Source organism: Carlito syrichta, unplaced genomic scaffold (genome assembly GCF_000164805.1).
Source record: "Carlito syrichta isolate Samal-C Ts95f unplaced genomic scaffold, Tarsius_syrichta-2.0.1 Scaffold288909, whole genome shotgun sequence".
Classification (NCBI taxonomy): Eukaryota; Metazoa; Chordata; class Mammalia; order Primates; family Tarsiidae; genus Carlito; species Carlito syrichta.
Genome location: NW_007233005.1, coordinates 190822 through 205425, shown reverse-complemented (window position 1 = coordinate 205425; position 14604 = coordinate 190822). Strand labels below are relative to the sequence as shown.

At 43.9% G+C, this 14604-nt stretch overlaps 1 protein-coding gene across 2 annotated transcripts in view; it reads left to right on the top strand.

The window, feature by feature from the left end:
• Window positions 1-5719: 5719 nt before the first annotated feature.
• The window catches only part of LOC103256077 (F-box/WD repeat-containing protein 10-like), a 46564-nt gene continuing 37679 nt past the window's right edge, over window positions 5720-14604 (top strand). For both annotated transcript variants that reach the window (XM_008053958.2, XM_008053957.2), the window contains exons 1-6: window positions 5720-6426; window positions 8260-8424; window positions 9746-9946; window positions 10039-10166; window positions 10966-11088; window positions 13946-14055. In XM_008053958.2, the coding sequence (XP_008052149.1) occupies window positions 5922-6426; window positions 8260-8424; window positions 9746-9946; window positions 10039-10166; window positions 10966-11088; window positions 13946-14055 (1232 nt within the window). In that variant the 5' untranslated portion in view covers window positions 5720-5921. The remainder of the gene's footprint in view (window positions 6427-8259; window positions 8425-9745; window positions 9947-10038; window positions 10167-10965; window positions 11089-13945; window positions 14056-14604) is intronic.

Here is a 14604-nt window from a genome sequence, read left to right as displayed (position 1 = left end):
TTCTGTTAGCTCTTTTTGTATACTAGTTTTCAAATTCAGGACCTTTCTTTTTGATATAAAAGATTAGAGCAAAATTAAGAGTTGGGCATTTCTTTTTCTGTCGTTGCCTCAAGCAATGGGCATATCTTTTTTCTTGCTCTGAAAATTGAAAATTGCCTATAACAAATTAAAAAAAAATAAAGGAGAGAAGAGATCAAAGGTCTATTTTACGGTCTCTGGCATTTCTCCTAGCTGTGTAAGTATATGCCAGTCTTTTTTATTTACCCACCCTTATCACTACTTCCATTATGTAAACTTATTTAAAAAAGCAAAAATAAAAACCTGAACTAATCTAGAACTCACTTTGGTGCCAGATTGTTTTGTTCCATTACTAGATCATTTGTGATTGCAGAATAAGAATGTAATTTTAGCCACTACGTAATTTGTTCTATTTTTTTTTTTTTTGAGTTGGACACTCTGTCACCCAGGCAGGAGTGCAGCGGCACAATCACAGCTCACTGCAGCCTCAACCTTCTGGGCTCAAGTGAGCCTTCTACCTCGGCCTCTCAGTTGCTAGGACTATAGGCACACGCTACCACGCCAGGTTAATTTTTTTATTTTTATTTTTGTAGAGATGAGGTGGCCTTGTAATTTATTTTTGTCTCAATTTTTTTGAAATCCAAGTGAATATGGCATTCTCTTTTGAGAATCTTATGAGTTCTGAGTAAATTCCCACATTCTTCCAAGATTCATGATGCAATCATGAGATGCCAATATTGGCCCAGTCACGGAGTCCTTGTTTCTTTAACCTGCGTCAGCATGTTTTTGGAATGATGGCCCCCAAATCAACTCAATCAACATACAAGGGGGACGCCCCCCGAAACCCAGAATTATCTTTTGGAGGGCCGGCTCATTGTAATACAGGCTTCCCCCACCAGGTAAGTGCTCTAGGAACCCACTGGTATCAGTGTACCAGCTAGTGTTGTTGTGGGAGGCTGCATTCCACCTCAGTGAATTTTTTTTTTTTTTGAGATCTTTTAACACGTTTGCTCATTTAATGATGGGTGGTTTACAAGTGCACCTGCCCACACCACGATGAGTGTTTAGCAGTTTTTGACCAAAGATGGCGTGACCCTCATGCCCCACACTCCCTATACACCCAATCTCGCCCCCAGTGACTTTAAAAATTTTTTTTCCCTGTGGATGAGAAACATTTCAAAGGGAAACGTTTTGCCAATGTAGAAGAGGTAAAACAAAAAACAGCAGAAGCACTAAAAGGCATCAAAGTTGATGAGTTCAAAAACTATTATGAGCAGAGGAAAAAGCATCTTGATAGGTGTATTGCATCCAATGGCGAGTACTTTGAAGGTGACCGAAGTTGAAATACACAATTTTTAAATAAATAAATCCTGGTCCCTGCTCCCCCTCCTCGCTTCCTCGGGTATGTGGTATTTATAATGTGCAAGTCTCTGTTCTAGATCTAAGATAGAGCATTCCTTGGCCAGGCGCAGTGACTCATGCTTATAATCTCGGGGAGGCAGAGGAGAGAGGATTGCCTGAGTTCAGGGTTCAAGACCAGCCTGAGCAACATGGCAAGACCTTGTCTCTACAATGAATCAAAAAATTAGCTGGGCTTGGTGGTGCCTGTCTGAAGTTCCAGCTGCTTGGAAGGCTGAGGTGGAAGGATCATCTGAGCCCAGTAGGTCGAGGCTGCGGTGGCTGTGAGAGTGCCACTGCACTCTGGCCTGGGTGACAGAGTGAGACTCCGACTCAAAAAAAAAAAGAGCATCCCAGAGGATAACTAGGTGTGTCTTTTGATCACAAGAAAATGATATAAATTGAAATGAAAACTTCTCATATGTGAACAGCTAGATGGGAATTTACTGTTCAGGACAATTATAGATAAGGTGATATATGAAACAGTTCTCTTTTTTTTTTGAGTTGGAGTCTCACTCTATCGCCCAGACTGGAGTGCAGTGGCCGCTCCTGGCCACCGCAGCCTTGCCTGTTGGGTTCCGGCAATCCTTTCATCTCAGCCTTCCGAGTAGCCGGAATTACAGGCATGCGCTACCACGCCTGGCTGATTTTTTGATTTATTGTAGAGATGAGGTCTCGCTGCCCAGGTGGGTCTTGAACCCGCGGGCTCAGGCAATTCACTCACCTCAGCCTCCCAAAGGGGCGGGATTACAGGCTGAGCCACTGAGCCCAGCTACATTTCTCTTTTCCATGTCCTGGCATACTGCTTCATTTTCTCAGGCTATCTTTAGGGACTAACTTCTGCATTGTGTCCTTTACTGACCCATTCCCTGGTTGCTTCCCATCTCTATAACCACTGCCTCCATTTCTGGGGCCACCAGCCCCTTTAGCCACAGACAAAAGGTGGAAGGAAAGGTGGTGTGTACATTTCCTGCTTTTCCTAGCTCCCTTAGATTTCATCACCAACTCCTTCACTCTGCACCTGTGATTAGACATCTTGGTGGCTGAGCAGGAGGCCCTTGCAGGAGGTCTGTTTTATCATATCAATATCCACATGCAGGACACAGGCTGTATATGGCTCAGATTGAGTGCGGGTCATTCCTGCTTTGCTGGGGTATATCTAGTTTTCATCTCTATTTCTGTAGTCTTACTGAAAAAAAATCCCACTGTCTGCCAGAAGGAAGAAGGCTAGGTACTGGAAAAGAAAAGGGAGAACGGGTTACTTCACAAGGACTGAGGGTCAATATAGCAGCGGTCAGTCATTTGAGATGAAAATCCTTTCCTCCAAATTAATAACCTAAGTAGTGACCCTGATGATTACCTAGAAAAAGGTGTGTGTATGTGTGCACATGCATTGATTTCTCATGAGTAAAGACTTTTTAAAATTTAACTTTTATCAAGAAGTGTAAAATACCATATGATGAGAAGTTGATGGATGAGACATCATGGTTTCTCCATGTTCCCTAATGTTACTAACAATACTTGTTAATTCCTCACACGGGGTAAGAATCCATTCAGTTGGCCTGACAGCCACCTGAGAGCTAGGAGGAATTGTGGTATCTGTTTTATGGAAGGGGAGTAGACTGAGAGCCGCAAGTGAATTATCCAGGATCTAAGGCTGCACTGTGGCAGAGCCTGGCTTAATTCCTTCTCCTCCTACTCTGAAACTTGTACTCTTTTCTAAGTCCCTGCTGGCTGACCAGGGCAGGTAGCTGTCGGGGGGAGGAGGGGAGCAGAGGGCCTAGACTGGGGCTGGCAGAGGCTCAGGTCCTCTGGTGCAGTGTTGGACTGCACCTCCTGGGATTCTCCCTATCATGTAGGAGGGTAGGAAAAGCAAGTGGAGATTTGGGGCAGTGTGATGAGGGTATGTAACCAGGATCATGAATAAAACAATACAAAACAGGGCAGAAAGGAACTTTCCTTTCTGACACGAAGACTTCAGGTTGCTCATTGCCTGGATATCTGTGAGATCTCCAGATGTACTTCTTATGCCCAGATCCTTCCTCTGAGAAATGCTTTCCTCCACTGAACTGCTATTCCTCATTTTTTTTTTTGAGTTGGAGTCTCACTCTGTTGCCTAGACTGGGGTGCAGTGGCATACTCACGGGCTCTTGTCACGGGGGTAATATGTCCCCCTTTTTTAGCCCTTCTGGGCTCCGGCATCCTTCCACCTCAGGCTTCCAAGTAGCCAGAACTACAGGTGCATGTTACCACGCCCAGCTAATTTTTCATTTATTGTAGAGACGACGTCTCGCCAAGTTACCCGGGCTGGTCTTGAAGCCATGGGCTCAGGTAATCCACTTGCCTCAGCCTCCCAAAGTGCTGGGATTAGAGGCGGAGCCACTGAGCCCGGCTTATTCTTCATTTTGACATGATCTGGTTGCCTGCCTGCCTCTTTGGATAACACCAGTGCCATGTCCCCACCCTTGGTCTCTCCCATCTGACCATCTTGTCCTGTCCTCCACAGAAGTCACATTCTCAACTCTAACACCAGAACCCAAATGGCTCCAACTTCCTGCCAAAGCCAGGTGCATGGTCCGACCTGCCACAAGGTGCAGGTCAGCAAGAAGTGGGAAGGAAGGCAGCAAGGAGCTTCCTTCTTGTACTCACTCGCTCTGGAGTATTCCTTGTCCCTCTGTTCTCTGGAGGTGGCCCCTTGTCATATTCTCCAAGAGGCTATTTAGAAAAGGAGGTGCCAACAGTGGTGACGGCACACAGTGCTATGATCCCCAGATGTTTGAGGAGAACTGTGTGTGTATGGGTATGTGCTGTGGGGAAGGAGATGGAAAGCAAACCCAGTCTATTGGGTGCTGCTGAGCAGCCAGATGAGATGCCATGTGTGCATGTGTATGCACGTGTGTGTATGTGTGTGTACGTGTGCACGTGTGTGTGTGTAGTGGTGCTAAGAGGGATAGAGAGGGAGCAGCAGTAACCACCACAATCATCTGTATTAATGAATGTCATCCTCACACTACAACATCCTGCAGGGTAGGGATTATCATGTGTCTTCTACAGACCAGGAAATGGTCAGAGAGGATTGAGTAGCTTGTCCAGGGCCATAGAACTAGTAAGAAGCAGCCAGCAATGAGATTCTAGCTAGTCCGTCTCTGATTTCTACGTTTGTGCCCCTCTATTGGGCCACAGTCAACCCTCAAACATGGAATAAATATTGAGTTGGGTGGGTAAAACCTCTTCCTTGAGGTATATCAGACTCTCAGATGAAAACCTGGATTTAGTTGAACCTTTAAAATCAAGCTACTCTTAGCTTGTAGCCCTTCTGGAGTAATATGTCCCCCTCTAATATATTCAAAATGTCTGCTTCAGACCTCCTTTCTCCTTTGTCTGGCCCTCCTGATGAATTCGATGTTAGTCCTCTCTAGTCTTTTCTCCAGATGGCACTTCAGACAGAAAGGTTGAACTGTTACAACTGATCCCATTCCTAACCTGATTTCCATCCCTGACCCCTGTGCTGGTATGGGAATCAACCAGCTCCCAGCCATGGACTCCATGGCCTTTCTCCAGTTGTGTGTGGTCTTTTTACATGGGCACTAGAAATGCATACAGTATTGCAAACATTTTGTTTTTAATGTAGGGTAATAATAATAGCAACAGAAAACAATTGCATACATTTTATCTAACCCTAGAAGGTAGCTGTAATTTTTATTATCTGCCTTGATCTTCTCCATCCTTATAAGTACACTGGTTACACTGAAGCTCAGACAGACCAAGTAACTTGTTCAAGATCATATAGCTCCTAAATACCAGAGTCATTGTTTGAACCTAGTCTTGTCTGAAATAGGAGAATTGTCTCCTTTTTGGACTGCTCAAAGTTTGCATGGACACTTTGACAGGCGTGAGATTTCTGATTAGCATTCTGAAGTAGTTAAGGAACTCAAATTTATATTAAATACTTCTTTCTTTACTTTGATAATGACGACTTAAGAAAATGACCATAAACATATTCAGGATCATTATGATAGCCACTTTGCAACTGAAAAAGGTGTAAACATCAGATGTTTACAGCTTATTTTATATTCATGGATATTTAAAAGTCATTAATAACAACGACAATTGAAGCTCAACACCAGGCTTCGCCATATCTTTTTTCTTTAAGAGGGGTTCACATATGACTTAAATTTGACTGACAATATTTATTATTGTTCTAGAAACGGGATGACCAGCTCTTTCAGAATATACAGCAACTGCCTCCACATAAGTAGCGCCAGGTTTAGGAGATTTACGGTAAGGCCGTGTTCCCAAGGAGGTCAGTACAAAAAGCCAGACTTCTACTGGCAGTTTCTGGATGAGACACTCTGGGAGAGCTTTCCATTCATGGCAGCCGTTTACTCTTGCTTTGGGAGATGTTTATAATAGAAAAGGTTCTGTTGGGGTATTTATCTGTTTCCTCTGGTGTTTGGTGGCGTTGCACATGGGCAAGCCTGAAATGAGCTGGTTATCTCAGGATCATGGAAAACCTGGAATCAAGACTCAAGAATGCCCCCTATTTTCGTTGTGAGAAGGGAAATGATTCAGTCCCTGTGTGCCAGAAGTGTGAGACGTGTGTCTTAGCCTGGAAGATCTTCTCTACCAAAGAGTGGTTCCGGAGGGTCAGCGAGATATCCCAGAGGAGGTTTCTAGTAAGCATTCTGGAGCAGTTAAATAGTTTAAATCTGTTACACTATTTCCAAAATATACTTCAGACCACACAGGGCAAGGATTTCATCTATAACAGGTCCCGGATCAACCTCAGCAAGAAGGAGGGGAGAATTACGAAGTCCTCCTTGAACCAAATGTTGGATAAAACGGTAGAACAGAAGATGAAGGAGATCTTGTACTGGTTTGGGAACAGCACGCACTGGACTAAGGCAAATTACACTCTCTTGCTGCTGCAGATGTGTGACCCCAAGTTACTGCTCACTGCTGCCAATGTAATCAGAGCCCTGTTTCTGAGAGAGCAGAGCAATATCTCAGGTAAACAGGGCCACAGGTAGAGACCAGAAGGTCCCCAAATACCAGAAAGCAAGACTTCGGGAGTTTGTAAGGAACTGCAGCTGTAGACAAACTTAGGTAGACACAGGGATTGCACAGAATGCAGCAGAGGATTCTTTGAAATGGCACTTTGTCCTGATACCCAATACTGTTTACCAAAGGAGAAATTGCTGAGTGTTACTTCCTTCTAGAAAATTGTAAAATGATAAATGCAGGAGGAAGTACAGAACTTTTAACTGTTGGGCATTTAAAATGAATTTCTGCATCCCTGAAGCCCAGAAATGGTTGGTTGTCGCCTCTGACCACTTCATGCTGGTGTCATTCCTGCAGTAGGGATTGGACTGGGCTTGAGAAGGATGTGAGGGGAGGAAGGGGAGGGTGGAAGGAAGCTGCTAAATTGTTTTGCTCTTCAAACTGCCCTGCACAGAAACCAGGCCAAGAAGTCAAACCTTAGGGTTTTTTTTTTTTTTTTTTTAATTCATTCTACTATATTCCTTGCTTACAAATGAAATCAAATCTTGAAGTAGTTTCTGTGAGGCTGGAGATAGTTAAAGGGCCAAATACGTCTAGGGTGGTAGGTAGTTTTCAAACTGTAGCATATATCAGGATCTCCAGAAGGGCCCGTTAAAACAAGCTCTTCCCTTAGAATTTCTGATTCAGCAGGTCTGAGGAGAGGCCTGGGATTCTGTATTTCTAACAAGTTTCCAGCTGATGCCAATGTTGCCAGTTTGGGGACCTCACTTTGAGAACCACTGGTCTAAGGTGTTAGTGAGAGAATCTTGGAAGCTTTGGCCAGCTGGTTTGGGGAAGAGAAGGAAACCAGAGGGAGGCAAAAGACTTGAGATTAGGAGGGGTCTGGAAGTGGGAGGTCTGGTGTGGAGAAACATAGGGGGATGGGAGAAGGCTGAGAGGGAATGGGCACATGGAGGAGTTTGGAGTTTGAGCTCTTAAAGGTGTGTAATTCTTATCAACGATGAGACCTTAAATCGTGGTTGTGTTTGTAGACTGATGGAATCCAAAAGAAATTTAAAGCTGGATGATCTAGGAGGTAACTAGATTGTGGTATATGTCACTTGATTTCTTTGGTGTGTCAGGGATATAAAAGAATTATTATATAAAATGAATACATGGTGAAAAAATTATTGAATCCTAGGGTGTCAAAAACCACAAGTTAGATCTGTGATCAGCCAGTCCAATTCCTTAACTGTATAGATAAGGAGTCCAAAGTCCAGGGAATCTGAATGACTTGGTTTAGGTCACCTAGCAAGTGAGGTGAAAACAGGGACTCCCTCCCGAGTCTCTTCCATGGAATAGTACTCCCAGCAGGGGAGGCCCAGGTGTGTATACACATGTGCAGTGTTCTGTGGTTCTCTTTTAAAGGCTTCATTGTGCACCATAAGGATGGGCTATTTATATTGGATTTGTATAAGTTCTGTTACAGGTTTATCAACCTTCTTTTTTTCCTAGGGGAGAGTCTCTTTTAAAAAGTTAAATTTTCTAATTTGACTCAAGGGCAGTTATTTCTTTTGCAGAAGAAAATTCAGCTTGAGCTTCTGAAAAGCAATCCTTCTTGCAGCTCCTGTCCATGACTTTTCTTTCTCTCTCTTTGTACTGGTATATAAATTTTGCATTGGAGGAGGGCCGGCAAAGTTTAACAGGAGGCATTCTGAGAGTTTTGCATAGAAACTCAGAGGCCCCAAATAAAAACAGACATAACTGCCCTGGAAGCAAAAACAAAACCATTTATCTCCACTCCATTTTCCACCGTGCACCTGCTCTTTAGAGAAGCATTGTCTTGGTTTTTTTATTTTTCAGGACTCAATCAAGATGCCACTCATGTGTGTTTTTCCCCTGAGAAACATTACAACTCCAAGTCTGAGACTTCACATTTCTATTGGGCAGCCAGAACTCAGAGCACATCCTTTCCTTTGTCCAAAAGCCCAGAAAATGAAAATGTGCAGAGGGCAGTATCTAACCCTGGTAAGCCAGCTTTTAGCAAGAAGCCAATATGCATGTGATTGGGAAATCCCAGTGGAGTTGAAAGGGCTGGTGGGGCAATAGCATCTGGGGATGGAGGATTTTAGGAAATAACATGCATTTGGCACCTAAAATGTGTGCTCTTTGATATTTATTTCCTCATCTAATGCTCACAGCTGGTAAGGGGAGAAGCAAGATTTTAAATTGGTCAGTATGACCCCCAAACCCATGTTTTCACCTCTTTACCATGGTGCCTACAAGAGATACCTGAAAAATAGAGATCAGAAGGAAAATTATCATCTGGGCACAGTGGCTCATGCCTGTAAGCCTAGCACTTTGGGAGACTGAGGCAGGAGGATTGTTTGAGGCCTGGAGTTTGAGGCAACACAGTAAGACCCTGTCTCTATACAAATTAAAAAAAAAAATTAGCTAGGCACGGTGACAAGTGCCTGTAGTCCCAGCAGCTCAGGAAACTGGGGTGGGAGGATTGCTTAATCCCAGGAGTTCAGGGCTGCAGTAAGCTATGATTGTGCCATTGCACTTCAGCCTGGGCAACAGAGGGAGACTCTGTCTCAAACAAACAAACAAAAATCTATCAGGTGCTTCCTTTGACGTCTCCCTCTGCTTAGGCCACAATCATTCATCTAGCCCGAGTCCTAGCAAGGTAGGCTGCTCTAGAATTCAACCCACAGTGGCTATTTTTGCAGTATTGGATTGTTTTGAGGGGAGAACAAAAGCAATGGGGAATTTGTTTCCTGACCTCAAGTCACTGGCCAGTTCTGGGCCTTCCTTCCTAAGTTGGGTTTTGAAGCAAGGCATATACATGAAATATCATTGGAAACATGATTTCACAGGAAATATCATAGGAAGCACAAAGCATAGATTCTTTTTACATGGAACATTTCAAATTTCAAAAGCAGATAGAACAGTATAATAACCACCCACATGACCCTTTCTCAGCTTCAACAGTTATCGATATTTTACCAGTCTTATTTCATTCATCTCCCCCTCCCACTTTAAAAGTTGTTAAAACCATTTTCTTGCTGGGATATTTTGAAGGAAAATTGAGACATGATGCCACTTCAGACTTTGGTACTACAGACATCTCTTTGAGCTGAGAAGGCTGAAAAGTGTGTGTATGTTTGGATCAAGGGGTTCTATTCTTATGTGGCAGAAGAGATGACAAAAAATCCAGTGGCCTAAGAGTGGACTCTGATGAGCTTTATTTTGGGGGAGAGCTTTTGGTGAGGACTTGTTTGAAGCCTGGAGTTACTACAGAGACAACTCAACCATGTACTTTTCTCTTTCTCTGGTTACAATCTAGAGGCACAATGGAGGAGTTCGCGTCAGTGTATTTCCGAGATGAATAAGCTGTTTTCTGGGAAAGTAGGCATAACCAAGCCAGGGTACGATCCCTGCAATTTGTTGGTTGATTTGGATGACGTCAGAGACCTGTCTTCTGGGTTCAGCAAATACCGAGACTTCATCCGTCACCTGCCCATCCACCTCTCCAAGTACATTCTAAGTATGCTGGGTGTATTATGGGATTTCTCAGACAACTCCCATTTTGGCTCAGTTCTGGAGTTTCTGGGTCCATCTTTTTTTTTTTTTTCCCAGGAATGTTGGATAGAAACACCCTGAATAGGTGTGCCTCCGTGAGCGGGCACTGGGCTGCCTTGGCTCAGCAGGTCAAAATGGAATTGTCAACACATTCCTTCATTCAGAACCAGATTACCATCCTGCAGGTACTTCCTGTTTGAGAGGGGAATGGCTAGGGACCAACCTCATTTCTGTGTTGAGATTGACTGACCATGAACCTTTCAGTCTCCCTGGTAGACCCTCAGCTGGCCTCCTCTCCACATTTGCAACCTCTTAGGCTTTAGCAGACCCTTTCTTTTGGTCTGGACTCTTGGTGATCACCATGTACTCTCCCACTGCTAGTGCATCCAGCAGAGACATGTATAGAAACCTCTCAGGAGCAGAGAGGCAGATCCTTTCCCAAACCTTACAAACTGAGGAATCCCTCCCCCAACCACCTCCTGGAGTTATATTGCAGCTTATGCAATAAAAAAGTCATAAGTTTGTTTCTGTATCAGCTTCTTATGGTGCACAGAAGTTTACAGAGCTGCAAAGTATATTTTTAGGTTAAAATGCAATTTTCCCCTGATAGTAATCATCTCCAGCATTTTCATGTCTCAGTTTCTTTCCAGAAGCTTCACTCTAAACCATGAGTTCTTGGTAGCTTAAATTGTTTTCCTAGAACAGATAGATGACAGAGGATGAGAAGAAGCAGGGATGTGATGCCGTAGTCTGGAAACTGCTGACCATCTCTTGCTGGTCCTGCTTCAGGAATCTGGTGTTCATTATCCTTCTCAATTCAGTCTGTAGGCACTGTTGACATAACTGACAAGGTCTGGGCCTTCCTTCCTAAGCTATGGCTTACCTATCTTTCAGATTTAGCCAAGAACTAGTTTTTCTTCTTTCCTGGAGTATTGGGACCAAGAGTAGTCATTTTCTATTTTTTGCTTTGTTTTGTTTTTCCAGGGATCCTACACAAGGGGAATAGAACCTAATTATGCCAGCAGACTTTCTGTCCCAGTTCCTAAAATGGTAGATGACGGGAAGCGCATGCGTGTGAAAAATCAGAAATGGAAGCTGAGAACAAAGGTGGGTTCCGGTGGCATCTGGGGCAAATTGCTGTGTCATGGTCTTATTGGCTATTGAAGACTGAAGTCCAGTCTTGGCCCTTAAGTAAGGACAGAGGATTGTGGCAGGTAACATTCCCTAAGTGAGACCAGTGCTCTTCTGTGTTGCTACCAACTTACAAATCATTTCATCTTCTTAAGCCTTGCTTTCCTTATTTGTTGAGTGGATTTAAGTTGTCCTCTCAGGGTTCTTTCTTACATCAAAACCCATGACCATGTTCTGTGTCCGCAGTGCCAACTTATTTAAAGTTCAGAGACCAGGAGTGATGTCAGCCATTGCTGGGTCTTTCCTCAACTCTGTTAGTCCTTGGGTCTGGAGGCTATATGAGTTTGCTGCTCAGGAATGAGAAGGGCATGAGGGGAGGACCAGGCCGGTCCACAATGTTCAGGGTCTAGATGAATTCAGCTTCCTCATCTCTCACTTTCAAGTTCATTCTTCCTAGAGGAAGAAGAAGAGAGTAGTTAATTAACTCCCTACCAGTTCTTGGACAATAATGAAGAAGAGTAATTGGAAGACTCCTTGAGCTCTATGCTTTGGCTATCCATGCATGGTAGTTATTCCTAAACTCATTAGATTTCAACCCCCTCCTCTCTGCTCAAGGTCCTCTAGTTCAAAGTTTATTCAATTGGTCCAAAAAGGATACTAAATAAAAGGTGTTCTGACTGTAGCTTCCCATAAGGAGGCTGTGTGGTATAAAGTTAGAATCTGAGCGTCCATAGAGACCATCTAGCTCATTTATCTATAGGGGCCAGACAGGTCACACAAAGGAGGAAGTGGGCACTGTGGGCAGTAGAGGAAGATGGGGCTGTGATGAACTGGAGAGTTCACTCTTATCTGAAGGGCCAATTGCTACTCAGCTCCAGTTATTTATTGTTTTGGGAGACTATGGGTCCTGGCCTGCCAGACCATCTGAGCCTTCAAGAGAAGATAGAAATCTGAACTATCATGTGAAATTGCTTGCTTTTCTTAAATGATGGCAGCTACTTAAAAGCATTTATTTAAAACTGCATGGACCAAAGAAAACACATTTGTGGATCTCATTTGATCTGTCATTGTCTCAGAGCCAGTCCATTCACCTATTTTAAAGAATAAAAAAATTGAGGTTCAGAGAGGTCAGGGTCTCCCAGCCAGTTGAGTGACAGAGGTACGATTTCAATGCAGACTTATTTTTTCCAAGTCTGTCGCTCTTTTAAGTATAACAAAATGAGAACCTTTCTTCCTTGGGTGATGTAGTTAGTAATGGCCCAACAAAAATGATTACCTATACAGTGTTTGGCATTCTAAGAATATAATTTAAGAAAAGGAAGAGGAAACAGGTAAAGCAGTCTGAGGACTAGAGGAGAGCCTGTGAGATAGCAAGATGAAGCAGTTGTGGGGTCCCCTAGGAAAAGGTAGAGGTGAGTGTTCTGGGGTGGTAGTGGCAATGAGCACAGACACTACTCCAGGCACAGTGCTGACAGCTTTGCATACATCATTTACTTGACTTTCACCACAGGTCAAGGAGGTTCCAAGTTTATGGATGTGGAAATGAAGGCTATGATGTTAGGAAACTTGTTCAAGTTCTCATAATGGGTCAGAGGCAGAGCTGGGATTTGAACCCAGATCTTTTCCCATCCAATGACTCCATCATGAGGCATCTAGCATACACAAAACTTGGGAGATGAACAAGGGCCAAGGAAGTCCCAACTAGACTGGGAAAATTCAGGGAAACCTCTTTTGATTTAAGCCAGGATATGGAATGCTGCTTGGACACTGTAGGGGACACAGATTGGCAGATTCTTCTGGGGAGAGACTTCTTGGTGGGCATCACTACTAATTTAAAGACTAGGAAGGAGAATGAGCACAGAGGAAAAAGGGCATCTGAGGGAGAGCTTAAAGGCATGGAGGAGACGGCTAAAATTTGGAAGGAGACTTCAGAGATGTCCCAAGGAGGACTCTCAGATGCAAACATGATACTGTGGACTTCTTTGCTTTCATGATAAACCTACTTGGCTTTTTTTCCCCTGCTAACCTAGCGTGACTGTTATTTTCTGTTATTTGAGGGTGGAGTATGGCTAGGAAGAAGAGTGGGACTGGAAGTCCAGTTCAGTAATCTATGCCAGAGTTGAGCATGCCTGAAACTGCTCAGACAGTGTGTGATGGAGTAAGGGAGGAAAGGAGGGAGGGAAGAAGGAAGGATGGGAGGAAAGGTTAGAATATGAGAGAAAATACCCCTGTTGAGATTTGATAAAACATATTTCCCCTCCCTGAGTCCCAGATACCTCGTCTGTGCAATAAGAACACTTTGTGGGTCAAGTGACCTACTAGTTTGTGAGATAGTTGCAAGGACAAATGAAGGTTGCAGATGTATGAAAACTTTGAAGTGCAAATGCAGAGTGTGTAGCAGTAATTTCACATATTGCTTAAGTTCCCATGAGTGTGCTTTGTACTATCAGGTACATTTAGTATACGTGTGAAATTGCCAGTCAAAGGGCATCTGTGACTTTATTGTGTGAGCACACCCCTTGTGAAGTCATTTTTTGGAAAAGTTGTGCTGTCAGCAACATTTGGAGTTCAGCCTCGAAAGTTTATGGAATCAGAGCACACAGAAAATACAAAGAGGTGAATGGAGAATCAGGACCCTTGACTCAACATTTTCTAACTCATGAATTACTTTGGTGCCTGCTCACCGGCCCCTCCCGCTCACCACAGACCAGCAACCTCAGCCTTCAGAGGAAGAATTCACGGGCCCTTGTGCCCTTGCTGTGAAGACTCCAGGGGTTCTGGGACTGTGGGTAAAGCTGCTGCCATACTTTGACTCCAAGTATTCCCTTGTTAGAATGAATACAGCCTGTGGTCTGCATACCAGAACCAGGAAACTCAACAGGTCTTGATGGAGGAGAGAAATGTTTTCTGTGGAACCTACAATGTTCGCATTCTCTCTGACAAGTAGGTACTGGGGTCAGAAATGAGGTCTTCAGGGACCCTTGAATTACCCACACTGGCACTTAGGATTTCCCTGACCCTTGTTTACTTGGAAAGGCAAGCCTCTCCTCACCTCAAGCTCCAGCCCCAAACTTGCAAGTGATCCTGAGTGAACAATCAGTGCTTGATTTTGTATCATTCTCTGCAGCACATAGAGGACAATTTCCCTTTATTACTTTTGGGTATACTGACCAACAACTTTTTGTACAAGTTGCTTGCATGAAATCTTTATTTTTGTAATTTTTTTTTTGATTTGGAGTCTCACTCTGTTGCCCAGGCTGGAGTGCAGTGGCACACTCACACCACCCCAGCCTCGACCTGCTGGGCTCTGGCAATCCTTCCACCTCAGCCTTCCAAGTAGCTGGAACTACAAGTATACACCACCGTGCCTGGCTAATTTTTTGATTTATTGTAGAGATAAGGTCTCACCAAATTGTCCAGGCTGGTCTCGAACCTATGGGCTTAGGCAATCTTCTCATCTTGGCCTCCCAAAATGCTGGGATTATAGGTGTG